This window comes from Coccidioides immitis (genome assembly GCF_000149335.2).
Source record: "Coccidioides immitis RS genomic scaffold supercont3.6, whole genome shotgun sequence".
NCBI lineage: Eukaryota > Fungi > Ascomycota > Eurotiomycetes > Onygenales > Onygenaceae > Coccidioides > Coccidioides immitis.
Window position 1 is genome coordinate 699,307 of NW_004504312.1, and position 24,834 is coordinate 724,140.

Sequence of the window (24,834 nt, forward strand, 5' to 3'; positions counted from 1 at the left end):
TTGTATAACAAAACATAGTACTCCGTAATAGGTTTGCTATAATTATACATACATGAGCATAAAACATTACATCTTGGATGATAAAAGGAAATCAAAAAGGGCTCAGACGAACGATTCACAAAATAACCACTCTAGTCTATCCTAGGTGCCTCTTGCTGCCAACCCTCAGGCGATGCTCCCGCACCAGAACCTCCTTGGGCGGCCGCTACGCCTGCCATGGACCCGAGAGTTGCACTTTGTTTTCCAACTTCGAGAGTGCTGATCATGTATAACATCACAAACACTAAAACGTGTAAAGCAAGGCAATACGCTGCGAACATGTTCCTACTTGTTCTGTTTGCAAGAACCATTCGCGTGATGGAGAATATTATACGCTCCGGGAGGCTCATGCGTTTGTACGCCCGGGTTGATTCACGCCCTCGGAATGCTGCAAAGGGCGAGATCTGCGCTTCATAGGCAGAATGGTATTTGTCAAGGTACATCCCGAATGGACCGTCGGATGCAACGTGAGCAGAAGTTTGGTGGGGTTGGCTCGCGAACGCGCTTGAAGACGACGAAGTGGCCACTTGACCGCCGCGGTTATAGGTGGAAATGTAGCGTGTCTTTTCATAGAGGTTCAGGTTGTCCTTCTGTAGAGAAGCTATTTCTTGGCGTAATGTCTTCACGGTGGCATACGTCTTGGAAAGTTCGTCTTCCAGTTCGGCGTTCTTCTGCTTAAATCGATCGCGCTGTGCTTGCACCATTGGTAGGATTCCGGAACCACCTCCCATAGCTTCACCAGCGCGAATGGCCTCCAGGGAGTTCGTGGGTGCCACGCCATGATCAAATCCAGATATAATTGACGAAGTGGGAGATGCCCTGCCCCTTCTTGCTGAGTATGGGTATCGGGAGGTGTATGTGCCAGCAATAGACATTGCCGAAGATTGAGTCGTCTCCTTTTGTACTTGAAGAAGGTCATTTTCAAGGTTAGCCGTCAAGTTACGGGACCGCTCCAGGTCCGCGTTAGTCTTTGACAATTCCTCCCTCAGTGACTCCAACTGGCTTTCGAGGTCACGATGTGATACTCTCAGTAGAGTGAGTTCATTTGATAGCTTCTTATTTCTGGCTAGCAGGAGCTGTTCCAAATTGTTTTCCTTCGAATTTGTACTGACAGTTGCATCTTCAATTGCACCATCATTTAAATCAGCCGTATCATCGTTGCCCGTCGAAAATTCGATAGACTACAATGGCCAAAGTTAGAGGAGAAATGCAAGACAGGCAACAGAGCACCCACTTTGATAATTTCAAGTTCTCGACGGATATCATCGTAATCAGCGACCTTTTCCAGCTTAGTACGCAACTCATCTCGTTCCGTTGTCACTCTAGCGTTCTGTCTTTCAACTTGACGCAATTTTGCTTCTGAAGCATTCTTCTCTACATCCTTGTCAAATCGAGCTGACTCCAGCTTCCGCAGCAACGACGAATTCTCAGACTGCAAACGCAAGTATTCTGGCTCTTCCTCTACTGGTCGATGTTTTGGCTCCGAATGAGGATGAGAAACGGCTTGTGCGAGGTCCAATCTCAACTGCTCATTTCGGGCTTCAACTTCTGCTAGTCTAAGGCTTGTCTTTTCCAGATCTGCTGCCACAATTTCAAGTTCAGCAGCCGTCGCTGCACTGCGCTGGGTATCTCCATCGTCTTGACTGTCCAGTCTTTGCGAAACTTCATAGCTGGCTTTGATCTCCTTCAACAAACGTTCGTGGTTTTCTGCCTTCTCTTCGTAGCTCTTCTCCTTCGCTTCCCAGTTACTCGTCTTTTCCGAAAGTACAGCGGTCCAGGATGCTTCGACTTCCTGGATCTTCTTTTCTTGCTCCTGCTCCAATTTCCTACGGAGAGACCTTTCTTCTTCTAATTTCTTCTCCGACTCCTCTAGCTGGAGGGTAAGCTGACTGACACTCTTTTGGAGGGTCTCCTTTTCCGCTGTTAATTTCGGGACGGTATCCTCGGACAATACGAGGGAGTCGATCGACGCTTCAAGTAAAGGATATGGGTCCGGGGCCTCCGAAAACGCTGAGTAGAGTTGTAAGAATGCGGAAGACGAGGCTTTCCCGTGAGTTGTCAATAGATCGATGAATGCCTGGTAGGCTACGCCAGGGAGTTAGCAACGATTATCGTTGAAGAAGGATAGGTTTAAATACGTACACTTCAACAAGCCCTTATATTCGGCAAGTTTAGATGCATCGTCTAGCCTCCTAAAATCCTTTGTCTTCTGTGCCAAATCTTTGCGCTGTACGAGGGAATCTCGTTGATGTGCGACAATATCCGACGCCGTCGTATCGAGCTTGGAGACGAGATTTGCCAAATCGATACCTTATTCCGTCAGTATTCGGGAGGATAAGGAGCATTCTACAATAGTCTGGACAGACACATACTTCTCCAGGCCGATATTGCTCTTTGGAATTTGGTCTCTTCCTGCGGTTTCTCCGCATGTTGAACGTCCACATTGGGCTTGTCACCAGCGCTTTCTGACGCGGCCAGGGTGTCCATCTTCCCGTGAGGATAACACTCAGCAAAAACAGCTGTCAGGGCTTCCTAGCTATCGTCATTGATGTATAATTCTAGGGAATCTCGAGGACTCAGAATTGAGTGGCCTGTTCAAAGGGTGACAACCTCCTCGCGTGGAGTCGTACGTATCATCCGGGTTAACGTTCCTCCGTGGTTAGCTGCCGTGAACTGCCCTGCCTACGGCGTTAACTACTGCGACCGGGAAGACTACCAACCAACTCCGCATGGAACAGTTCAACGGTGACAAGGGGAAAGGTGATCATGGGCGCAGATGGCGACATTAATGGGCCCAGAAAACGTCGGCGGCTGAGTCCGCCTGAGACTGGCCCCTATGTTCTCAGACAGCTTGTCGATAACGTCCCGGTATCGACAGAGCAAGGCGATGAGGGCGCTCACATCACATGTGTAGAATACTGGAGTATGTCCTATCTTCAGTTTGAGCGGGAGTATTTGCTAATTTTTGCCTTTATGCAGATGGTAATCTTTACGTTGGCACCTCTCTCGGAGAAGTTCTACACTTCGTTTCCCTTCCGGCCGACGCCGCAGACAGTGGGACGGCTGAGCCAACGTTCATACTAGCATCCAGATTACCAATTGCTGCAACTACAACCAGTTCAAATTCGCATACGCCTACGGATGTTCAGCAGATTATAGTCGTCCCGCGCGCAAATAAAGCGTGCATTTTGTGCAATGGAGTCGTCACATTCTACTCTCTTCCGGAGCTCAGTCCGGCTTACGGAACTGCGAGGGTGGGGAATTGCACATGGAGCGGAGCACTCGACCTTAATGAATCAGCCAACGAGGAAGAAGCGGGAGATCCTGTCATTATGATAGCGAGGCAGAATAACCTAATGCTGGTCAGGATGGGAGATGAGCCGCGACGAGTGAGGAGCATAGAGTTTCCCGGTTGTCTTGCTGGTGCCCGTCGAGATAATATTGCATGTGTCGCAGACGGCCATTCTTATTCCCTCCTTGACGTAGAGAGGCGCCAAAAGATACCTCTTTCCACGATATGTTCCTCGGAGGAACCGGCTGACTATCGGGTGGAGGATATCCCCCATAGGGACGGAACGCCGACGCCCGTTTCTTTGGCACCCTCCAATGGAAATATGTTACCAAATGAGAGCCGAATACATGCCAGGAGCTCAAGTCTCAACACTCTTATTGGTGGTACAGATGACCGTGTCCGCCGTGCCCAAGCCGCGATCCTGGAGCGTTCTCTGTCGAGGACTCCCGAACCAAGCAATGGAGTTTCAAGGATATATTCTCCAGAAAGTTCGCATTCTAACCATACACATCAGCCTTCTGAGTCTTCCCGCAATGGCTCCGGAGTGCAACCTGCGACCCAAAAGCCACTACCACTACCACCACCGTCATCATCAACCTCTGAAAGTTCCAAGTTCAAACCTCATGTTTTATCTCCAACCCCTACGGAGTTCTTGTTTATTACTGGCACCGAAGCGTCCGGCGTCGGGGTGGGTATGTTTGTGAACCTTGATGGTGAAGGAACAAGGGGCACAATAGAATTCCAAAGGTACCCGGAGTGTATCGTGCTTGATAATCATAATGAAAATACCGAGTCTATTGCCAACAACGATACCGAAGAGGGATACGTCCTTGCTGTGGTTAGCGTTGAAAATGATGGAGAGGTCTCAAAACACATCGAGGCGCAGAGGTGGGATGTTGACCCAGGGGGGGATGACAGACATAAGTCGTCGTTATCGATCCCGTTGGACAGCTTCCTGTCTCTCCCTGTTGGAATCCGCAAAACAGTCAGCTCAAACCAATTGAGTTTTTCCGAAGTCGGAGAAATAATGCAGATGGTGCGATTAAAATCGTCTTTTTTGCGCTCGCCTCCTCGCACTCCACTCGAGAGTGCTGACCCGAGGACTGAAGCGTCCATCCAACAATTAAAAAAAGAAAAGGAGTTGTTTGAATCACAGGAAATAGAGCAATCATCCGGTCTTGATTTTCGGCAAGGATGGGAGGCGCAAAGAAATCAAGAAGAGGCCAAAATTGCCGTCAATCTCGGCTATGTCCACAGCAATATCCTCCTCTGGGGTGGCAACTGCATATGGCGTGTAGTTCGAAACCCCTTAGCGCTTCAACTAGAAAATTCTCTGCGACTTGCCCAGCCAGAGACAAGCAGTGATCATCAGAAAGGAGACTTGAAAGCGATAATAAACCTGCTGGATGAAATTGATACTCTTGTGCCGAAGACGGAAAATGAATTCCTTGGTTTAAACTATGTCAAGCAGAAGGCGAGCCTGGTTCTTTTTGCAAAACTCATTTCTGCTGACAAAGATGCGCAAATGGGGGATATGATAAAGTTAACGGAAACTGCACTTGTCCATGGCGGTTTAGATCCTCGAATCGTCTTACTCGTGATCCCGTTGCTGAGAGAGGAAGTACTTCAGGGTCCTCAGGGAATCTGGATTAATCGTGGCCTCGCGATGGTCGTCGAACCGTTGGTCAATCCTTCGGGTGACGACTTGACAAATCACGTCTCTTCTAGCATGAATGTACATGTATTCGAAATGCTCGTACGATATTTGCTCTCATGGCAGAAGAAACGAGGCTATGGAAGTGTCACCGATGAAAATTATGTCTTCGACAGCGTGGATGCGGCATTATTACACCTATTGCTAGAGATCGATGGTGGCGAGTTTCTTTCAACTGACATCCCCACTTCATCTTTCGTGCGCACAGAACTAAACAAATTGGTCGATAACTGGAAAGGAGACTTTAATCGCGCGATTGAACTCCTAGAGAGATACCGAAGACTATTCGTGCTTAGCCGATTATATCAGAGCCGGAAAATGTCCAAACATGTGCTTATGACGTGGAAGAGGATAATTGAGGGCGAAATGGATGCCGGAGGGGAGTTATCTGTCCCAGCAGCGGAAATGCAGGTGCGAAAGTACCTTGTGAAAATTAGAGACAATCAAGTCGTCGAGGAATACGGCTGCTGGCTTGCTGCCCGGAACCCTTCTTTGGGAATAAAAGTCTTTGCGGACGATACCAGCAGGGTCAAACTTGACCCAGGGCAAGTGGTATTCATGTTGAAAGCAAAAGCGCCAGGTGCTGTGCAAGTATATTTGGAGCACCTGGTATTTGTGAAGAATGTACGTGTGCCGTGTTCTTTAATTTCTCGCGCAGAGGCTTATATGTCTAGTATTCTCAATATGCCGATGATCTCATCGGATACTATCTCGACACGGTGCTGACAGTCCTTGAAACGTCTGTACAAGCACGGGCATCCCTGGCCGAGTCATACTCTACATACAGGGCCCTTCGGCCCCCCAAACCATCATATCTAGGATTCATATCAGAAAACGCGCCACCCGAGCATTGGTGGCAGTCACGCCTTCGACTCCTCCAGCTTCTTGGCGGCGAGTCCAGAAGCCAGTTTACATCAACTCCCCGTCCCCACGACCTTGCATACTCAATCCCCACTGTCCTAGCCCGCATCGAACCATTTCAGAACGAACTCGTCTCCGAAAGCATCATCCTAGGGAGTCGCCAAGGCCGCCACCACGAAGCTCTTCATTTACTCACCCATGGACTTGGAGACTACGACACTGCTATCCGATATTGCCTCTTTGGAGGATTTGCATCGTCCTACTCAACATCTTCCACCATGCCTGGAACCACGGTCCCACCACACCGAAAAGACCTTTTCTACCATCTCCTGAAGGAATTCCTTCAGATCACAGACCTATCAGATCGCGTTGAACGTACCTCCGATCTGCTCACCCGCTTTGCACCTCTGTACGACGTTGGAGAGGTTCTCTCCCTTGTCCCTGATAGCTGGAGCGTGGATATCCTTTCCGGGTTCCTAGTCAGGGTGTTGAGAGGGCTTGTGGCTGAAAAGAGAGAGGTCAAGGTTCAGAGAGCGTTAAGTGCGGGATTGAACTTGAGGGTTGGTGTGGAGATGTTGGAGACAAGTGAGGATGTTGGTGGCGGCTGGGTTGAGGACGAGGACAGTGTGAGGGCCTTGAGAGAGGAAAAGAAGAAAGTTGATACCGGAAAGGGGAAAAGTAAGGTAATTGTGGATGAGAGTGAGGAGTTGATCGGGAGATAATGATGCATATATGTTGTGTTCCCACTTTTCTTTTGTCCATATTATGATTAATGATGGGTGAATTTCTATTTCTCTGGTCTGACGTGTATTTGCGTATGTGATGGATATCCCCTCAGGTGGTTCCAATATTATTACCTTTTTGTTTGTATGAATCAAGTAGCCGTGCTGCACCCTTCGATCTGTGCTCGGTCGAGATTGGCCAATTAATATAGCCTAGTAGGTCACGCTGGTCATGTCTGGTCACAACTCCCGAATGGTCTATGGCACGAATGCTCCCTTGAATTACCCAGCTATCTCCTGTGGTGCAAAATCGAGAATGGTGGTTATACCAAGGAAAAAGGAGAAATTTAAAAAAAAGCTGAGTTGGGAGGTATAATCTCAGAGCTACCAGACCGGTATATCAAAAGCATTTTCACGTAGCATCATCCAGACATACCACCAAGGAGAAAACGGCCATTTTCTCCCGAGGTAAATATAAAAAAACAAAGCAAGAATAATATCCCGAAGATTGTAAAAGGATTTTCCTGTTTAATCCAAATCAGGAACTGGCAATCCGTTCACAATCTTCACTTTGCGGCCCAGCTTGGCCAATGCCTCCGTGGAATTTCTATCTCTCAGGTCCTTTGTCTCCTTATCGGATACAAGGACGAAGTTGTGGACGAGCAAAGAGGTGCCGACTGGGACACCATACTTAGCAGCCATTGCGGGGTCGGTGATGGTGGTGGTGTCGACGACAAGGGAGGACTTAACGCCAAAGACGGCATCAGAGCTTTCGAAGGGGTCACCACGGAGGAAGAGGGAGCTAGAACACAAGTTAGCATCAAGCCTTTTTTTGCCCTTTTTTTTTTTTTTTTTTTTTTTTTTTCTCCCGTAAGGAGGATTGAGTGGGGCAGAGGAGGAGCGTACGAGATCAGATGGTCATATCCTGGCTTTTCGAACATGAAGTGCATATGAGCAGGACGATATGGGTGGCGTTTCAACATCATCAACAGTTTGCCCACCGGACCGTCGTGGGGGATGGGATATGGAACGGGCTTGATGGCCTTGAACCAGAAGTTACCCTGTGCATCGCTGTGCAAGACTCCTCGTCCATCGGGCTGGGTGCGGTTGGCATGCTGCACGTCGTAGTGGCCTGTGGAATCGGTCTCCCAGATGTCAACCTTGACACCCTCGACAGGCTTGCCATTGGTGTCCTTGACGTTGCAGACGACAACGAGCGGGTCGCCTTCGGGATCGTGTGAGAGTTTGGAGCCGGAGTCGAGGTGTTCGGCGTCGTGGGTGTGGAAGGGGCCGAGCACGGTTCCTTCAGTGGAACCGGCTGGTTTGGGGTGATCAATTGCGTCGATGAGGAGGGAGAGGCCAAGAACGTCGGAGAGAAGGATGAATTCCTATTCCTAGTTAGATAGGAGGGTCACGAGGGGAAAAAAAAAAGGCGCTCAGGTCCAAGACGAGAGGAAGAGAGGAAAACAAACCTGTCGGACGTCAGAGCAAATCTTGCCAACCTCCGTCAAGAACAACAATCCGGCCATCCACTCCTGGGTGCTGAGTCTTGTCTCACGGGCGAAGTCGTGTAAATGCGTGACTAGTCTTTCCATGACATACTTCATACGAGCATCGGGACATTGCGAATTGATCAGGATGGTGTTATCAGTGATGTTCTCAATGGTGAGATCCTTCAACGGAGCGATGGTGACCTTTGAGGGATCCATGGCTGCAAGTGTCTCTTTCGAGTTTGTATCAAGGATAGCTGTGTATATGTAAGCAAACAGTCTTGTCGATTGTATACAGCGCGACTCGCAGAAAAGTAACACACACACACACACACAGAGAGAGAGAGAGAGAGAGAGAGAGAGGCAAGAGGAAGAAGAAATTGAATGACAGCAATGCGGGCACTCCCAGCCAATTTCAACAATTTAAAGGTCTTGCAATGCCCGGAGAACCTGGAGAGCGGGGTGGAAAGATATTTAGCCCGCCTCCACCCACCCTGTCGCCAGTCGCACACCTCATCGTCCTCCGGATGGGTCTGATATCACGGTGCGCCATCGGGCCAAAACTCAGGTAGTTGGACGAATCGGAGACCCCCAAAGCGGCTGCTCGAGCGCCGAGAAACTCACGATGACGGCCGCCCTTCCGCGGATGACAAACACGTCTGTCATCGCTGGTCCCCGCTGTCGCCGTCGCGCGTGTGCTTCTTCTGCCCGCCGCCCGCCGCTGCGGCTCTCCCTCTCGGCACTTTTCGCAGTGCTTATGTCAGCCGGACCTCCCCGTCCGGCCGCTTCGTTCCGCGCTAGTCCCGATCCATATTCGTCAGCTTAGTCAGATCAGTCTCCGCGATTCCGCTCTCGATGCGGAGTTTAGACAGCCAACGGGCGTCGCGGCTACTGTCTCGACCGCCGCCCGGCTTCGCAGGAAGAAGTCATATCCGCGGCGTCCGCCCAGTCTGGGTCGTCTGATGCTGGTCTGCATTGATTTTAATCACTCTCGATCGACTGGCCATTTGCTTTATGTTTAGAGGACCCTTTGGCAGTTCAGAAGGCGACTTGATCCTTCTTGCAGTGAAACAAGACATGGAATGCGCACACAATGTTCATGTACTCCGTACTCCGTACGGAAATGTATATGCAAGTTCGATTGAAGATTTCACTCCAGAGCTGAGCTGTTAACATTTCGCGGGCTGAAGAACTCGAAGTGCTAAAAAGAAAACCGAGCCACGAGCAATTATCCGTATACATACATCGCAAATCACGCTGAAAATGGGAATAACCTTTGAAAATGGGGAGTTAAAAAAGGGGGCAACTAAGGACCCATATAAGAAGAGACGCTGTCAAAGCTATAGAGATAGGAAACACAAAGTCCGACGATATTAAGGTATTTTTCTCGGAACATCGAAGGCAAACATCAAAAAAGTGTGGGAGGGAGGGGGCAAAAAAAAAAAAAAAAAAAAAGGAAATCGGAAGTGATGGCATCAACAGGCATAAAACCGTCATTTCTCTTGCCGTCTATCATGGCACCCAACGGGCTACTCCTCGGATAAAAGCGTTGCAACATTCGTCATTTACAGGGCCACCTTACTTCGCCATCGCATGCTGGGCTTCAGCTTCTCTTCGTTCGCGTTCTGCAGCAGCGGTACGGGCCTGGTGGTGCGTTACTGTGTCCATGATCGCTTGAGCGAGGGGATCCGGAGCGTCCGGGTCCTCAGCCTCCACGCGCTTGCCATTGGTGCCATGACCATCAGTCGACCGAGGCTCCTGTCGTCTGGCATCACCGGCACTTGAAACCATGTTTTCACTCTGCGATCTTTGGGGAGGCGAGGACCTCGAGGGTTGTTGCGGCTCCGACGCTGGTCGGGCAGTAGGGTTTGGTCCTTCGGAATTCACAGGGTTAAACGAACTCGTGCGTTCCACGATTTCAGTCCTGTCCGAGGTGGTGCTTTGAGCAATTTCCTGGCTTTTACGAGGATATAAGTCGCGAAGCTCCTCTAATCTAACCTCTTTCCAGGAGCACTTGGCGTGCTTCTTTGTACATCCCATACAAGCAGTCAAATTCTTTAGGCAGTCCATGTGCAATCGGCGACAGCGATCACACGGTGGAAGCACACGTTCACCCCGCTGTAGTGTCTCCATTCTGCTCACCATTTCGCCTTTGTACGGTCCGCCGTCGTCTCGTTCGTAGTGGTTAGTGGACTTCGTCTGTGGCAGAAGCGATGATGGAGTGTTAGGAATGGCTACCGGTGCGTATGGTCCCATGTATTCTCCAGGATCAGATGCACGAGGCCGTGATGACCTTGAGCTTTGGCGACCGGAAGTTGCGTTCACTAGGTCTTCGTCGGGATAAAGTCTGCGCTCTGATGTCGTAAAGAACTTCTTCATCAGCTCCGCTCTCGTGCTAGGTGAGGCTCCTTTGATCGAGGTGCCATTGATTATGGTTACATTATCCGTATTTGGTTGTGAAAACGTAAAGTGGCTGCCCGACACAATATGGTCGTTGTGGGATTCCGGACGCGAATTTACAGCCACAAACCCCGAGGTTGGTGAGTGTGGACGCGATTGACCATTCGCGGTAGCTGTGGCACCGTTGGAATCTTTCCAGGGACTGAGCGCGCGTTGGCCCTGGGTTGTTAAAACAGCGTCGTTCTCTCGTCGCGTAATAATAGCATTTCTCCGATTCTTAAGACGATGGTTCAACTGTCTCGCGCGAGCGGACACTGTAAAAGGTTAGATGCGCAAGGAAAGCTTTCAGATCAAAAAGGGATCCCCGCTTACCTTGGTCTGCCAACTGAATGATATGGGACAAGTTCTTTTCCAAGATCTCCAAAGACCCTAACTCCTTCTCCTCGTCTTCGCTGATGGGCTGTGGGGGAATCATCTTTTGCGGCATGCCGGAAGCAATCAAAATATAGTCTTCTTCGGAGATCTCCACGCGACTCTGCTTGATATAGATCTGACAGACTCGGACGCCATTCCTGGTCTTTTCCAAGTTGAACTGCTCGGGTTTATTCTTCGCGAACTCGACGACATCCAGCCAGGTCACATGAGTGCCTTCTTTTCCATTAGATTTCAGCACACGAGGGGGGCTGTCGAAGAGGCGCTCGAATCGCTTCACGAGGATGGGGCCGAGAGGACATGCACCTAGATTTCCGGCGATGCTCTCGTGGCGCTGAAGCACGCCGTCGTATTCGCCGATGAGCCGAAGGATGGACGGAAGGGTGTCTTCGGCAGAGACCAGGGGGAGATTTTCCGCGTACTGGCGCGCGAGGTAGTTGATCTGAAGGTGATTCGATGTCTTCGGCAACTTGGAAGCTATCGGAGGGTAGTCACCGGTGGGAGATCGAGGGCGCTTATTCGAGGAGTCCGCCATGTTCATCGGTAGAGGTGGCGGCCCTTCCGATGGGAAGGTGTGTCGCTGCAAAGCTACGGTTGTAGACGAGACCGGCTCAGGCTTCGGTCGCGCGCCGAGATACCTGACCCCCAAACGAAGTTAGGATGGTGCAGCAAGGCCAACAGCGCGCCCTCTGAAGCTGAATCGGAGTACGGAGTGTTGGGTTACTAGGCTGGCGGAGCCGGGACGGAACAGTGAGAGTGGTGAAAACAAGGCGGATGAATCGACGGGAAAGTTAAATTTAGCAGAGGAAGTATGAATAGAGTTGGACAGTCGAGCGCTGTACGGAGGGAGGAGAGAGAGGGAAGGAAGATGGCGCAAAGGGAAGTGGAAAAATGCTGTGAGCGAAGAGGTGGAGGGAGGGAAAGGAGGAGGAGGAGAAGAAGAAGAAGAAGAAGAAGAAGAGGGAGGAGAGGAGGAGGAGGAGTGGAAGTGGGAGTGGGAGTGGGAGAGGGCGAAGAGGAGGAAGAGTGGAGGAGCGACCGAGCTGGGAGGGAAACGGAATTAGAGTTCGCGGGAAAGCAAAAGCCAGGCCCTGCTTCAGGAAAGCACGCAGCAGAGCGACAGCGAAAAAAATAAAAAAAAAAAAAAAAAAAAAATGACAACGGAAAGAGCGAGAGAGAGAGGGGGAGGAGTGGAGTAAGGGAGGGAAGGTGCGGTTACGGTATCATTACACGGGCAGTACGGCAGGAAACCGAGCTTTTGGGCTGTGGACTGGAGCATGAGGTCCCAGAACCCACTGTCCGGTGCTAGCAGGGGGGGAGGAAGGCTACAAAACCAAAAGAGCTGTCGGTTTCAAAGGAAAAGAAATGTCTGTGCCACATTTGACCGCGCTTCGAGGGACGATCATTGGCTGAACTGGCCTAGTTACCGCTTTGCAAAAGACGGAACGGAAAACACGACGCCAATTACACGATACGTCTATTCTGAGAACAGGAACGGAGCGTGATTCGCCGGAATCAATCCTCCCGTCAATTCCTCCCCTGTTTTGTTACGGCGTCATTACACCGCTAAAAGTTACCGTCACCCCCGTCAAGAGCAGCCTCAGCCACCCGAAGAGGCACTGTGCGATCGTCACCCCCCCGAGCTGGACCCTTTTTTTGGGGCAGGATGGAGGAATATCCATATCTCTTCAAGGCGCACTTGGGCACGAGTCTCATACCAGGGAGAGGTAACAGCCAAATGGATAATGTGTGCTCGGTATCAAAGACTCGAGCGAATCTCCAGACACGGAAGTCGACACTGCCCTGGTTATTTATGCCGCAAGATCCCCCCAAGCAAACTTGCCAAGGGTTTGCGATGAAAGAGGGGTGGAGAGACACATCGGCAACTGGAAATCGGAAATCATGGTCCCCTTTGCCGAAAGGACCGTTGAAAAAGCCCAGCCTCGCACCCGTCAGCATTCACACACATAATATTACCAAGCTGCGTTGACCTGCCCGCCTTGGGAGTCATTGTTAACTTGTATGCACGGAGTACAGAGTAGTTACTCCGTAGTTGCTTCCCACGGACACCATTCATGGTATGAGTTCGGTGGTAAGTGTATCTTAAGGAATATCTCCCATGAGAACATTCCCGTGCCGCGTGCGACGGGGTGGGGGGGCGTTGCGCCTTGTTTGCGAGCAACTTCGCCTTTCCTTTCTTTTGACCTTTTGGCGCTGTGCTGTGGCCCTCGCAATTCGGCGGAAAGCCCGTGACCCAGCAAATCCCGCCCGGTCCTTTCCGCTCCCCAAAAGGGGTCTAGCGTCTCACGTGGCCGATTCGCTGAGTTACGGCACGCGCAGTAAACCAGTTGCGCACAGCCCTCCTCGGCCGCCGAACAGGTGGGTCGGGTGTGTGGTCGAAGTTTCAGCCTACACCGCACAGAGCTTCCGTGGTATAAAGTTCCAAACTGTCTTCACTTAACTACATACGGTCCGTCCCCCAGTTCCATATCGGAGGATGAGAATAATTTGGCTTCAAATGAACCATGTATGGAGTACGGAATGACGAGCTGCATATAGTATATTCGCGGGATGGGATTCGTTTCTCCCGAACCCATCTTGTCGAGCTTACCGAGGGTTTTCCATGCTTAGCCTCTTGAGCTGCGGCACCACATACTCGTACTGTAATCGGGTGATGGCGATACCCAATGTCTCTACGTCGGACGGCATGTATTGGGAAGGGTAGGGGCCTGATACCTGCACTGCACCGCAGCTAACTCCGCCCCTTCAAGTCCACAAGCAAAGGCGCGCAGAGATACCTTTGTTCATAAGTTGTCTTTTCACGGCGCATATGCTGGTCACTACTTCTCTTGTCTATGCACTTCACTTTCGCTCCGCATCTGCAGTTCTTTCCGTCGCCCTTGAATGCCATCCCACTTTGCCATTCTCTCAGGCTGCTCCTGATCCCCTTCACAACCATTTAGCTCCACAGTGATTGGGCGACATTTCCGGTGAACTTTCAAAGTATTGAGGACAAGCACTTTGTTTCGCAGCGCACAACAAAACCCCCCCCCCCCCCCCCCCCCCCCTTCTTTTCCTTTTTAGAAATACACCAAATTTTTTGATCGGCCTTAGTGGCCATAATCCTTTTCGTCAAGGGTAGGAAGAGCCTGGAACAAGTGGTGTTGTTTCAAAAAGATCTCTCAGATCAACCAGTTCTCCTGGTTCTATATTTGCAGCTCCAAAAGATGGAACATTAACTCTCATCTCTGGAATGCCCTTGCATTTTCTTGGGACCCAGTAATGGCTTACTCGGGAATTCCCGTCTGATGAACATTTGGACCCGAGCAGAAGAAGGGGATTTATGTAGCAGGGTCCAATCGTCCGACCGACAACGTTGATATTGGGTCAGCTAGGCCGCGGGTAACTACCTAGTCGAGATCAGAGGTTGAAAACACCTTCTCGAGTCTTTCTTTCGTCTTCGTTGCCCGCCCTCATCACTCTCATGTCGTGGCGTGTTCAGCCTGGCCAGCTCCGCGGCGTCGCGGGCCAGCCATCCAATTAAATCCCGTTGATGACAGCTTTTTCAAGGTTGCTCGTCCTTCGTGTCAGTGAATGGTCGGTGCGTCTAGATCTAGGCCCCCCGACAGAGGGCGGCTCATTCTCGAATAACCGCGCCTCCCGTACGAAACATGGAGAAGGGCGTTACCAATACAATACGACGACGACGACGTTGCGCAATTTGAAGTCCGCCACCAATTTTACCACGTGACCCGGGTGTTTTTGGCCCTTACACAATAAACACCTCTGAAAAATACCAGCATATATTACATATTGTTATTTAAAATGAAGGCTGCAAAACACACTTCTTCGCTTGAATTATCAGATTAATACTTGTAGATGGTGTACCTTACTATGTATTACAAAGACCCTATTGTGTAACTTTTGGGGTCTCCTTTTAGCGCAAGGGCCACAGAACGGGGCCACGGAGAGCATTCAGGGTCAGAATTACGATTATGTACGGAGTATGGCCTCAGAAGTGTCACAGGGGTGGGCCAACGCCGTTGCTGTTGTGAAAGGCACGGAGGCCCTCCGCATGGGCAGTACATCGACAGCTCCGCGGACTAAACGGACTAAATAATCTGTGTCACGTGTATTAGTTAGTTAGGTATTAGTCAGCATAGTTAGCTTCTAGTTATAGTTCAGGAGATCCGACAGTCTCCGTAATATGATCATGATCTTGCCACTCATTACAATCTGCCTTGTTGAGATCATTCGCTTCTTCTTTTTTTTTTCTTCCGTCAAAAGGCTGACCGAAGTGACATTATGACTTTACGAATATGTACGTTAACTGTCCAATCATTTACTTACGAAGCGCCAGGAAAGAGTACTCCGTGCAATGACTAACAATATCAGTATCACCTTCGCCTCTGCGATTCTCTCGGCTCGCTGCCGGGCAGGCGGCCAGGATTCCAAGGACCATTGCCGTCCCAAATCAGCGCCGGTAAGTCGGGGGGAGGGGTCGGGGGATTGTGGGGTCCTCTTTTTTCCGTCATTCTAACACGCCCAGATTCGAGTCCACCAAAGGGTGCCCAGAGGTGAGAACACCTCAAGATGGCCAGAGAATCCTCGCCGCCCAGCGACTGAACCGTCCAGTCTCTCCCCATCTCAGTATCTACAAATTTCAGATAACCTCCGTCGTATCTTCCCTTGAACGTCTCACAGGAATGATGCTTTCGGGGGGGCTCTACCTCTTCGGCACGGCATACGTTGTCTCCCCGTACCTGGGCTGGGATCTGTCATCTGCCTCTCTTGCTGCAGCATTTGGCGCATTGCCTTTTGCTGCCAAAGCAGCAGCCAAGTTTAGCATTGCATGGCCGTTTTTGTTTCATTGCTTGAATGGAACAAAGTATATGGTTTGGTCATGGGGAAAGCTGTTGAACAACAAGGCGGTTATTCAGGCAGGATTGGTGACCGTGGGGACTGCCACAGCCGGAGCAGCTGCCCTAGCGTTGTTTGTATAGATACTGCGTACCTGTTAGCAGCTTGTAGGATGAAATAAGATACCCATTAGAAAGAGGCTTGTTGAGGTTGCGCGCGTGCTTGAGGATGGAGGACAGCAGTAAACTTTGGGGGTTTCTGGAGCAAAGTTCACCCCTTCAGCCTGGAAACCGGGAGATCTTCAATGGCGCCAGAGTCAAAACAAAGAATACCGTTACCATACCGTCATGTATCGGAGTGTCTTGTATCGGTGCTGTATTTGCGGGCGCTGGGGTTTACTAAAAGCGGCCAGGGCTCGAGCTGGGATTGGCTTAGTCACTATGGTTGCCCAACTTCCCAAATTTGCGACGGAGCAGCAGGCCGTTGTGAAACCGCGCAAAAGCTGTCCACAGAGAGGAGAAGCACATCGAAGGCAAGGAGTGCAGCACTAGCAGCTCTGGACCTAACACGCAGTACAGGCAATATTTGCGAGTTTGGGAGCAATTTTCCATACATAATACCCTTTTCCCCCCTCCCCTCCCTCAATATCCCGTTCCCAGCCAATCATATACACATCCTTTCCCCCCTAGCTGCCCAGATTTCTTTTCCAGAGTATCAAATTTCTCCCGAGAATTCGAAACACGGTAGAATTCCGCTTGGCCCCCATTCTAGACACAGGGAACGCGAAATGTCTGAACGGGGCTCCTTTCGCGGAGGCTTCTCTCGCTCTGGCGGCCGGGGCGGCGGAGGGCGCGGCGGGCGAGGTGGAAGAGGTGGCGGTGCAGCTGGTGGCGGTGCAGGCTACCAGCAGCAACAACAGCAGCAAGGCCAGCAGCAGGAGAAACCGAAGAAGGAGAACATCCTGGACTTGACCAAGTATATGGACAAGGAGGTCCATGTGAAGTTCAGCGGTGGAAGAGAAGGTGAGTTGTCGTCCTTGCTGTTCAGATATGCGTCCAGTTTTGATTCCGCCATGTTCCATCATGCATTTCTACTCTCTTCATTGGTTGGGGAGAATATCAAACATTGTCTATGAAAGGGCAGGGTTCAGGATCACATCCTATTGTTGATATCTTATTTTATTTTTATTTTTATTTTTATTTTTTTTTAATTCCCCGAATCCCTTGCTTTTGTGGCGCAGTGGGCTCCTTTCTGCTTCCGGTTCCGACGTTGCTTGGTCTTGATATTTGAATACACCAATTACATGGGACCATGTCAGACGGCCAAACGGTTCTGCAAAGCATTGCAACTTGATTGGGCTCCCTTTTATTGCCTCGGCCTGTAGGGCATCAGCAATCTGACCTGCATATCTGATTACAGTTACTGGCACCCTTAAAGGGTACGACCAACTCATGAATCTCGTCCTCGACGAAGTAAAGGAAACCATGCGTGGTAAGTGGATTCTATCGCATATGCCTACGATGTTCGCCCGAGACCTATTAGTCATAGCTAACAATTAGACCAGATGACGAGGGCAACGAGACAACCCGCTCTCTAGGCCTGATTGTTGCACGTGGAACGCTGCTAGTCCTAATCTCCCCTGTGGATGGAAGTGAAGAGATAGCCAATCCTTTTGTACAGCAAGAGGAATGAGCAAAAAGTCTGGTGATCTAGGAGACATTTATTGCTACCTCATCCGCACAATTTTTCGTGGACGCATTTCGATGCGAGCTGGGAGCCAACGGTAGATGTGAGGAAAAGTGGCCACTTATAGGACAGATACAGGTAGATTTGTTTCCACTTTAGTGGTGGCCTATGCACTGTTCCGGATTATTGCAATTCGAGAAACGCACCGGAGTTGTACAGCGCACAGGTGGAGATAGGCCTATGATTGGCTATCATGATGGTACTCCTGAAGCACAAAATAGGAGTGGTGACAGAGAGAATTTGGAGTAAACAATGGCAATCAACTCAGTGTGCAACATGCGATTTTTGGGGCCCTGTAAAGTCACCGACAAATCATTAATTAAGTATCTGATGCCAGAAGCGGCATATCCACACATTCAAGGATTCCCACCAAAAAGCTGGAATCAGCTTTAGGCCAACCTCTTGCAAAATTCACTTAGAAAGACATGCCATTATTCTCTGATGATAAATCTCCTGGTGGAGTAAAACGCTTTACAAACTCGCCAAGGACCCGGTGATGTGAAGGGCGCGGGTTTGTCACCTCATCTATCAAAACACAGGAAACCAGTCCTCTCAGGAATGAGATCTGGATAGTATTTCTCCTGGAACCACAAAAATGTCTGCTGGAAACAGCCCCACATATACCAATCCTCACGCAAGAACCTACAAGATCCCTCCGTCCCGCTCCCCGAACTCATCTCACATCCACAAGTTCCACCAGTCACTTCCATCATACTCCCCCTCACCACTCATCCCTCTTCCCGACGTCGCCAAGTCCCTAGGGATCAAGGCCGTGTTTATCAAAGATGAAAGCAGCCGATTTGACCTGCCTTCATTTAAAATCTTGGGCGCCTCCTGGGGAACCTTTCGAGCTGTGACGGATCATTTAGACCTCCCACTAGATGAGGCCCGCTTAGACAATCTTGCCAATGATGCTCAAGCCAAAGGGATCAGGCTCTTCGCGGCAACGGACGGCAATCACGGGCGAGCCGTGGCGAGAATGGCGAAGCTATTAGGCATCAGTGCGGAGATATACGTTCCCGGGCGCCTCGACGAGTATACCAGGGACTTGATCGCCAGCGAGAAAGGGTGCAACGTGACCGCCATAGAGGGCGACTACGACACCGCTGTTCGCGCGGCAGACCAGCAGGCCAAGTTATGTTCCAATGGAATCTTGGTTCAAGACACTTCGTTTGAAAACTACGAGAGAATCCCCCGCTGGATCGTCGAGGGATACTCTACCATGCTCGACGAAATCGATTCCCAAGTCAGGAACCGCTCTCTGGCACCCACACTCCTCATCACCCCCGTTGGAGTGGGCTCACTCGCCCACGCTGTCGTCTCCCACTGCAAATCAGTAGAACCACCCGTGTCTGTTCTTACCGTCGAGCCGGACACCGCCGCATGTCTACACGCCAGCCTCGTCGCAGGCAAACTTACCCCGTTCCAGACCACAGGGACCATCATGAATGGGCTCGATTGCGGAACCGTGTCGCTAACAGCTTGGCCCGATCTCCACGCCGGAGTCGATGCCAGCACCACCGTGTCTGATCTCGAGGCGCACCGAGCTGTGGAGTATCTGGCATCTCAGGGTATCCGGCTGGGCCCGTGCGGCGCGGCGGGACTAGCGGCGCTTCAGCGGATTGCGGCTTCGGATGCTGGTTTGCTTGGTTTAGGGGCAGATTCTGTTGTGGTTATATTGGGGACCGAAGGGATGAGACCGTATCCGGTTCCTGTTTCTAGTTGATGATGTGTTCAAGGATGAGCGTTCTCTGTGAAGCAAACTTGGATGGTTTGCCGGGCCTCTCGCTCGATGACTAGATGGACGGCATACTTAATCAGGCAAGGCGTAGAGTATTGTAAACGAAGCAACTTGAGCTAGAAATAACTTCTTAGAGGCAATCCTCAACTTCGGATATGGCTCGAGCATTGATAGAACGCTAGACGCATATTATAACAATAACACGTCAGAATGGAAATCCCATAAGCAGAACATGGCAGTCTTTCAAGCAAAGCAATAATCAGAAACCGGACAGCGAAATAAAAAAAATGGAGGACCAAGCTGTATCCCCCTATTAACCCCTAACTCCATTAGAACTAAGGCCAGCGACGGGCTATACAATGCAGAGGCTCTATGGTTCCAGTATATAAGAATTTTACCTTTCGCCCTCGGAAGAGTCATCGTCGTCTATCGTTTCCACCAGTAAATTACCCCCTCTGCCGATTCGTTGTTTGATTGACCCTCCCGCAGCGAGTTCGTATACGATACGAGGCATAGGAGAGACCAAACGGAAGCCATATTTATGCTCGAAGCCTTCAGGCTCCGTCACCTCCACTGCAGAGGAGGCGGATTCCTTGGATTCCGGGTTGAGGATGTCGTAACACTCCACAAAAGCGTATAGCTCCTCAATATCGGCATGCCCATCAAACCGGCGAACCACTCGCTCTCCGGAGGTCAATCGAAGGCTAATCCGTACCGCCTCCTTATCTGTCACCGGTGGTTCAGCAGGAATCGATTGGGCGCGCCATCTCTTCCACTGCTCTAGGTTGCGAGCGAGTTTCTCGGCAGCAGCTTGTCTTTCTTCCTCTTCCTTCTCTAATCGCGCTTTCTCAGCTTCTGCCTCCCTACGTTGTCGGGCTCGCTCCCGATCAATGGCGAGAGAGCGTTCATACGCAGAGTCCTGCTGTTCTCGGAGTGTTCTGGTAGCTTGTTGTTCTGCTCTGGACGAACGAACCCTATCGAGGGCAGCTTTTCCCTGATCTACACCTGCTCGAACCTTTTCAAGAAAACCCGAGGATGACGTTAAGCCCGGGATCCTGGCCAGAATGGACATAGCAGTGGACGAGACGCTTGGAGTATGGGCTATCAATGCAGCAAACGGGAACTTCGTGCAGCGTATAGAATTGGCGACTTGGTATGCCTCAGAATCTTGAACGTTACCGCCCCATAGCAAGATATTATTCGTGGAATCGGTTAAGTATTCCCGTACTTCCTCGCTGAGAAGTGTGTTCCGAACCCAGTCGTTCGTATCATCATGCTCCGGTGATAGCAAGACAACGAGCAAGAACTTCAGCTCCCTGTGGGCCTTTTCCAACGCCATGTTGTACCCACTGTCCAACCAAGGTAAGGAATTTGGCCCATATTCCTCCTCAAACTCGCGAATGAAGCGTACTGCCGTGTCTTTCGGGCCCAATGATCTCCGTCCACTGGTGCCTTTGTCCTGGATCGTCGACGCGACAAGATTATTTAACATCCGAGGTAAGATGGGGAAAAAGGTTCCAAAGAGGCGAAGAGAGCTCGCCAGTATTCGATACAGGAAATTAAAAGGCGAGAAAAGGATCGCCAGGAGGAAAGGGGGCCGGAAAGGTGCTGGTTCGCTCGGCTGTGTGGATATTCTTGGTGCGGCCTGTAGACCGCGGGATGTGAGAGAGGATGGGCGGGGGAAGGCGTCGAGGTCATTCATCAAGTTTTGCGCGACTCGAGGAGCAGGTGGAGGGATCGAAGCTTGAGTTTCGGCAAGGAGATCAGGGCCTTCGCCATCGAAGAATTTTGTAATAGCAATCTATGAAGCTGGTCAGACCCAGGCAGGCCCTTTCATACGGCCCCTGGTATTTTGGCTGATTTGAGACTGTAGGCTCACCTGGACATTCCACTCGGAGCGTTGGAGAAGTGGTATGGCGTCCGAAGGTTCCTGACCGGTCACTGCGATGTACGTCTGCAAAGCTTCCTGCTGCGCCGAAGACAAGTCGGCCGTGCTGGTTTCGGCACCGGACATTGTCAGGGTACTTCTATACCGATAACTCCATATGCTGTAAAAGTGGTAAGCTGGGAGATTGCAGCGGTTATAACTGAAGTGTCTGGCGAGATGAAGCCCAAGACAAGAAAGATAGCTATGAGACTGGACAATGTCTTGTATCACGCTGGGCTCGTATCATGTCACTGCAGGTTGACTCCAGCTGGCAAGAATGATGATGTGGTAAAACATTTGATTAGCTCGGAGGTCGCTCGCCAACCAAAACGCTAATAACTAACCAACTATCCGGGCTCGGTCCCCTTGACACTCCAATGACGCAAGTTGACTTGGATCGCGGAGACGGCTGTCTGGAGGTACGAGATGATATCCTCAGCATCACTCCGTACGGAGTATTCCTTTTCTACAAAGTGCGTTCTGATGAAGCAGGTTCTGTCGGGTTTGTCACAATCCAAGGCGTTGGCATACTAAGTTCTCAACGCTGTCGCAGAAAGGCCAGCTTTCCTCTGGACTTATTCAGGTCTATAGCTCTGTGCAATCTCTTTGCTCTGATAGCAGGATCTGTGATAAACAATATTACCTGCCAGTTGCTTGTCGCATCATCTCCCATTATTCTTTTCTGAGAAGCTCGTGTGCCTTACGCTGCCCAGAAGGCTTCGCGACACGACTTACCACCATGTATTTACGATATAACTTATAGTATCACTGGGAATGATCTCGTCATTTCACAAGGCGTATCCGAAGTTTTCACAAACAATTCTACTCCATTTCGAAGGTGCGAGAGGAGAGAGAAGGTTGGAGATCGTTGAATATTGGGGACCGGGCGAGTGAACATCTGATTTTCGAATGAGAGACACTGGAGATGGAACAATGAGCTGTTTAGACATCGGGAAATGTGTTTTCCGTAAAGAGGTTGGAGGCCCCTAAAGTGATATTTGCTGTCCAGGTCTTGACTCTATCCATACGCTCTATATCAACACGGCACCAATTGGTTAATATGCACCTCATGTTACAATTTTCTTCCATTCGCTTCGGCAAATCGGGCACCTAGATTCCCGGACTTGAAATCGAATGCGGTCGAGGTAGGGAAACAAAAACGAATTCATTAATTTGCTAAAGAACGTTTCCAAAATAAAAAAAAAAAAAAAAGGAACCAAACAACAAAGGAGATCAAAGCTCTATCAAAAAAAAAAAAACGACGTCTTTTGTGCACACAAAAAGTATCTTTGAGTCCAAAACAAGAATCTATCCCACATGCAATGCAATCCAGCCCTCAGATGCACAAACTGTTTTGGAAGAAAAGGTGTCCGAATTGTACAAAGTGGTCATACATGTAACGGTACAATCACTTGGGGGGGTAGTAGCTCTATTTGAAAAAGCAACTGCTGGCGCATCGATTTTCTTTAGGGAACAAATCTAGAAAACCAGGTTCAAAAACCTAGGAGCGGCTGGGACAGTGGTCTAATTTAACTCGGGAAAAAAGTTGGTATCGTCGGATATGGTGGGAGGTTTGGGCGAAATGCATCAGAAAGCCCGTTTATTTAGCCAACTCGACACCTCCAGTGGCATTGAGGACTCTCTTAATGTCACCTAAACACAGATGGTAAATTAGAATGCGTTCAAGTTCAACAGCGATAAGGGGAAGCATACCGTAGATAGCGAATTGACCAGCAGTGATAGCGCCAACAAGGAAGAGACGAGCACCAAGACCGCTGAAAGAACCCTTGAGGCCGAGTTCACCGCCAATTTTGATAAGGCGGGAGACAGTGCTTTCTCCTGGCAATCCCTTGGTCTTGTTGATCTTGCTGAGCATAGTGTCGGCAGGCTGGGAAACAATGGCGGCAGCGAGACCGGCGATCAAACCGGAGGTGAGGTTAACACCAGTCTTGGCACCGTCGGAGAGAGTGTCCTTGCCCAATTGACCGTAGATAGCTTCAGAGACCTTCTCGAAGACGACGAACTTGGCCATGGTGTATGGAACCCTACATACAGGTTAGCAGCTTTGAATGGTGTGGGGGGGTGGGTGCTGATAGGGCTCACTGTTTGAAGAGGATAGGACCGAAACCCGAGTAGAAAGCACCGACACCCTCGTTCTTCAAGATCTTGCTGAAACCGCCGAGGAGACCAGAGGCAAAGGTTGGCTCAGAGACGAGACGGATACGGGTGGCTTCAAGGGGGCAGAGGGCAATATCGGCGAAGAACTCAGCGAGGGCAGAAGAGGCAAGGTAGACGGCAGTGCGGTTGTCGCGAGCAGTCTCGTAGCCAAGGAGATCGATAGATTGCTTCTTGAAGAATTCGTATCCACCGAACTTGAGCGCACCCTGTAAGAAGTAACCGGCAGCAGTAGGACCGAAGCCAGTCATGAGGGCAGCAGCACCCTCATTCTGGACAACCTGTCTGAATCCAGAAATCATGCCTCTGTTGTAGGTGACTGGGTCGAGCTGGATTCTTGTCTTGACACTACATATTGTCCGTCTGAGTTAGCGACGGCAAGTCTCGGCGCGAAAGAGCAGGGAGTTCCCCAAGAGCGTGAAAAGGCGCAAAACGGGAGCAGCAACACAGGGATACGTACACATCAACGGGAGTGAGGGCACCATGAGTAACCGAACAGCAGACAGCACCAGCGAAGGCGAATCTGGAGTAGAGCTGGAGTCCGCTCATCTGGGGAGCCGGAGGAGCGATGGGGACGACATTGTCCAACTTGGGGGATCCGGTAGCAGCCATTGCGACGGTCTAAAACACGAAAAAACCACGAAGAGAGTGGGGAGTGAAGGACTAAAAGAAAAAGAGAGACCTGAGGGAGAGGTTAAAGCAGGAGGACGGAGCGAAGGAGTTGGGCGGCAGCGATGATGATGATGATGTTGTTGTTGTTGTCTTGTCCTCTAATTCTCGGAGAAAAAAAAGAGTGAAAAATTGAAGGTTTGCCCGAAAACTTTTCGCCAGCCAATGCTAAGCCGAGTTTCGGGCATCTCCCGGCCGCGGACCTGCCTGTTTGGGCCTAGCGCCGCCAGGAACCGTGGCAATTACCTAATCGGTGAGAGTTTGCATTGTTTGCACTGTCGGCCACACATTTGCCTGTTTGCCCTGTTTGTCCTGTTGTGCTTGTTTGCTTTCCCTTCCCCTTTTTTCTCTCTCCGCCTGGCTGGCTGGTGGATATCGCCTTGTATGCGTGGGTGGACGATGGCAATGGCAGGGAGTCTGGGGACAGCCCACGAGAGTCTGTGATACCGGTCTTTCTTTCAATGCAGGCCGGACTGGAGCTCACTCTCAAGGTTCACTGGCTATTTTGCCTGGGATGATCATCTGTTACTCACTCTTGGATCCTCAGCGCCTTCCAGCTTATCGTGAATTATTTTCGTTTCTATCCTACTTGGGCTTGATAGGTCTTAATGGTGAATTCAATCATTGGTACAATTCATCAGATTCCTCATTACAAAAAGATAAAATCAAATCAGAATAAACAGTATTGATCATACTATGAGATTTAACGGCCTGCCATCTGTTTGCCCTTCTCACTCGCACCCAAAAAAAAAAAAAAAAAAAAAAA

General features: G+C 50.3%; 11 protein-coding genes across 11 annotated transcripts; 6 read left to right on the forward strand and 5 right to left on the reverse strand.

The window, feature by feature from the left end:
* Positions 1 to 131: 131 nt before the first annotated feature.
* CIMG_03195 (golgi membrane protein) lies at positions 132 to 2,610 on the reverse strand (the record flags this gene model as incomplete). The annotated part of the gene is made up of 4 exons (XM_001243753.2): positions 2,412 to 2,610; positions 2,182 to 2,349; positions 1,274 to 2,124; positions 132 to 1,220 (listed from the first exon to the last, which is right to left on the reverse strand). Exons 1-4 carry the CDS (start codon positions 2,524 to 2,526, stop codon positions 132 to 134), a joined length of 2,223 nt encoding a protein of 740 aa, XP_001243754.1. The 5' UTR covers positions 2,527 to 2,610.
* A 172-nt stretch (positions 2,611 to 2,782) lies between these two features.
* CIMG_03196 (TGF beta receptor associated protein 1) lies at positions 2,783 to 6,780 on the forward strand. The gene is made up of 3 exons (XM_001243754.2): positions 2,783 to 2,962; positions 3,019 to 5,669; positions 5,720 to 6,780. The coding sequence occupies exons 1-3, from the start codon at positions 2,806 to 2,808 to the stop codon at positions 6,626 to 6,628; spliced, it is 3,717 nt and encodes a 1,238-aa protein (XP_001243755.1). The 5' UTR covers positions 2,783 to 2,805; the 3' UTR covers positions 6,629 to 6,780.
* A 116-nt stretch (positions 6,781 to 6,896) lies between these two features.
* On the reverse strand, positions 6,897 to 8,428 carry CIMG_03197 (catechol dioxygenase). The gene is made up of 3 exons (XM_001243755.2): positions 8,101 to 8,428; positions 7,535 to 8,016; positions 6,897 to 7,430 (listed from the first exon to the last, which is right to left on the reverse strand). Exons 1-3 carry the CDS (start codon positions 8,335 to 8,337, stop codon positions 7,157 to 7,159), a joined length of 993 nt encoding a protein of 330 aa, XP_001243756.1. The 5' UTR covers positions 8,338 to 8,428; the 3' UTR covers positions 6,897 to 7,156.
* Positions 8,429 to 9,272: 844 nt separating this feature from the next.
* Positions 9,273 to 11,485, reverse strand: CIMG_03198 (C6 zinc finger domain-containing protein; the record flags this gene model as incomplete). The annotated part of the gene is made up of 2 exons (XM_001243756.2): positions 9,273 to 10,832; positions 10,891 to 11,485. 2 exons carry the CDS (start codon positions 11,483 to 11,485, stop codon positions 9,697 to 9,699), a joined length of 1,731 nt encoding a protein of 576 aa, XP_001243757.1. The 3' UTR covers positions 9,273 to 9,696.
* A 276-nt stretch (positions 11,486 to 11,761) lies between these two features.
* On the forward strand, positions 11,762 to 12,085 carry CIMG_03199 (uncharacterized protein; the record flags this gene model as incomplete). Its single annotated transcript, XM_001243757.1, has 1 exon — positions 11,762 to 12,085. One exon carries the CDS (start codon positions 11,762 to 11,764, stop codon positions 12,083 to 12,085), a length of 324 nt encoding a protein of 107 aa, XP_001243758.1.
* A 937-nt stretch (positions 12,086 to 13,022) lies between these two features.
* Positions 13,023 to 13,835, forward strand: CIMG_13688 (uncharacterized protein). The gene has a single exon (XM_004446261.1). It carries the CDS (start codon positions 13,070 to 13,072, stop codon positions 13,409 to 13,411), a length of 342 nt encoding a protein of 113 aa, XP_004446318.1. The 5' UTR covers positions 13,023 to 13,069; the 3' UTR covers positions 13,412 to 13,835.
* Positions 13,836 to 15,255: 1,420 nt separating this feature from the next.
* CIMG_03201 (succinate dehydrogenase, cytochrome b556 subunit) lies at positions 15,256 to 15,953 on the forward strand (the record flags this gene model as incomplete). The annotated part of the gene is made up of 3 exons (XM_001243759.2): positions 15,256 to 15,271; positions 15,346 to 15,433; positions 15,500 to 15,953. 3 exons carry the CDS (start codon positions 15,256 to 15,258, stop codon positions 15,951 to 15,953), a joined length of 558 nt encoding a protein of 185 aa, XP_001243760.2.
* Positions 15,954 to 16,309: 356 nt separating this feature from the next.
* CIMG_03202 (U6 snRNA-associated Sm-like protein LSm7) lies at positions 16,310 to 17,893 on the forward strand. Its single transcript, XM_001243760.2, has 3 exons — positions 16,310 to 16,832; positions 17,230 to 17,301; positions 17,375 to 17,893. The coding sequence occupies exons 1-3, from the start codon at positions 16,598 to 16,600 to the stop codon at positions 17,500 to 17,502; spliced, it is 435 nt and encodes a 144-aa protein (XP_001243761.1). The 5' UTR covers positions 16,310 to 16,597; the 3' UTR covers positions 17,503 to 17,893.
* Positions 17,894 to 17,959: 66 nt separating this feature from the next.
* On the forward strand, positions 17,960 to 19,524 carry CIMG_03203 (diaminopropionate ammonia-lyase family protein). The gene has a single exon (XM_001243761.2). It carries the CDS (start codon positions 18,152 to 18,154, stop codon positions 19,280 to 19,282), a length of 1,131 nt encoding a protein of 376 aa, XP_001243762.1. The 5' UTR covers positions 17,960 to 18,151; the 3' UTR covers positions 19,283 to 19,524.
* On the reverse strand, positions 19,391 to 21,481 carry CIMG_03204 (UBX domain-containing protein). Its single transcript, XM_001243762.2, has 2 exons — positions 21,177 to 21,481; positions 19,391 to 21,098 (listed from the first exon to the last, which is right to left on the reverse strand). Exons 1-2 carry the CDS (start codon positions 21,309 to 21,311, stop codon positions 19,692 to 19,694), a joined length of 1,542 nt encoding a protein of 513 aa, XP_001243763.1. The 5' UTR covers positions 21,312 to 21,481; the 3' UTR covers positions 19,391 to 19,691.
* Positions 21,482 to 22,371: 890 nt separating this feature from the next.
* Positions 22,372 to 24,178, reverse strand: CIMG_03205 (mitochondrial phosphate carrier protein). Its single transcript, XM_001243763.2, has 4 exons — positions 23,860 to 24,178; positions 23,328 to 23,747; positions 22,938 to 23,269; positions 22,372 to 22,877 (listed from the first exon to the last, which is right to left on the reverse strand). The coding sequence occupies exons 1-4, from the start codon at positions 24,009 to 24,011 to the stop codon at positions 22,825 to 22,827; spliced, it is 957 nt and encodes a 318-aa protein (XP_001243764.1). The 5' UTR covers positions 24,012 to 24,178; the 3' UTR covers positions 22,372 to 22,824.
* Positions 24,179 to 24,834: the final 656 nt, after the last annotated feature.

Excerpts from the sequence above, each read along its gene's own strand:
- CIMG_03196 (XM_001243754.2), top strand. The coding sequence starts at position 2,806 with ATGGGCGCAGATGGCGACATTAATGGGCCCAGAAAACGTCGGCGGCTG. Across the intron at positions 2,963-3,018 it reads CACATGTGTAGAATACTGGA|ATGGTAATCTTTACGTTGGC; the intron begins GTATGTCCTATC and ends GCCTTTATGCAG. Across the intron at positions 5,670-5,719 it reads ACCTGGTATTTGTGAAGAAT|TATTCTCAATATGCCGATGA; the intron begins GTACGTGTGCCG and ends TTATATGTCTAG.
- CIMG_03197 (XM_001243755.2), bottom strand. The coding sequence starts at position 8,337 with ATGGATCCCTCAAAGGTCACCATCGCTCCGTTGAAGGATCTCACCATT. Across the intron at positions 8,017-8,100 it reads TTTGCTCTGACGTCCGACAG|GAATTCATCCTTCTCTCCGA; the intron begins GTTTGTTTTCCT and ends AACTAGGAATAG. Across the intron at positions 7,431-7,534 it reads GGATATGACCATCTGATCTC|CTCCCTCTTCCTCCGTGGTG; the intron begins GTACGCTCCTCC and ends CTTGTGTTCTAG.
- CIMG_13688 (XM_004446261.1), top strand. The coding sequence starts at position 13,070 with ATGAGAACATTCCCGTGCCGCGTGCGACGGGGTGGGGGGGCGTTGCGC.
- CIMG_03202 (XM_001243760.2), top strand. The coding sequence starts at position 16,598 with ATGTCTGAACGGGGCTCCTTTCGCGGAGGCTTCTCTCGCTCTGGCGGC. Across the intron at positions 16,833-17,229 it reads GTTCAGCGGTGGAAGAGAAG|TTACTGGCACCCTTAAAGGG; the intron begins GTGAGTTGTCGT and ends ATCTGATTACAG. Across the intron at positions 17,302-17,374 it reads AGTAAAGGAAACCATGCGTG|ATGACGAGGGCAACGAGACA; the intron begins GTAAGTGGATTC and ends CAATTAGACCAG.
- CIMG_03203 (XM_001243761.2), top strand. The coding sequence starts at position 18,152 with ATGTCTGCTGGAAACAGCCCCACATATACCAATCCTCACGCAAGAACC.
- CIMG_03204 (XM_001243762.2), bottom strand. The coding sequence starts at position 21,311 with ATGTCCGGTGCCGAAACCAGCACGGCCGACTTGTCTTCGGCGCAGCAG. Across the intron at positions 21,099-21,176 it reads GCTCCGAGTGGAATGTCCAG|ATTGCTATTACAAAATTCTT; the intron begins GTGAGCCTACAG and ends CCAGCTTCATAG.
- CIMG_03205 (XM_001243763.2), bottom strand. The coding sequence starts at position 24,011 with ATGGCTGCTACCGGATCCCCCAAGTTGGACAATGTCGTCCCCATCGCT. Across the intron at positions 23,270-23,327 it reads GGTCCTATCCTCTTCAAACA|GGTTCCATACACCATGGCCA; the intron begins GTGAGCCCTATC and ends ACCTGTATGTAG. Across the intron at positions 22,878-22,937 it reads TGGTCAATTCGCTATCTACG|GTGACATTAAGAGAGTCCTC; the intron begins GTATGCTTCCCC and ends ATCTGTGTTTAG.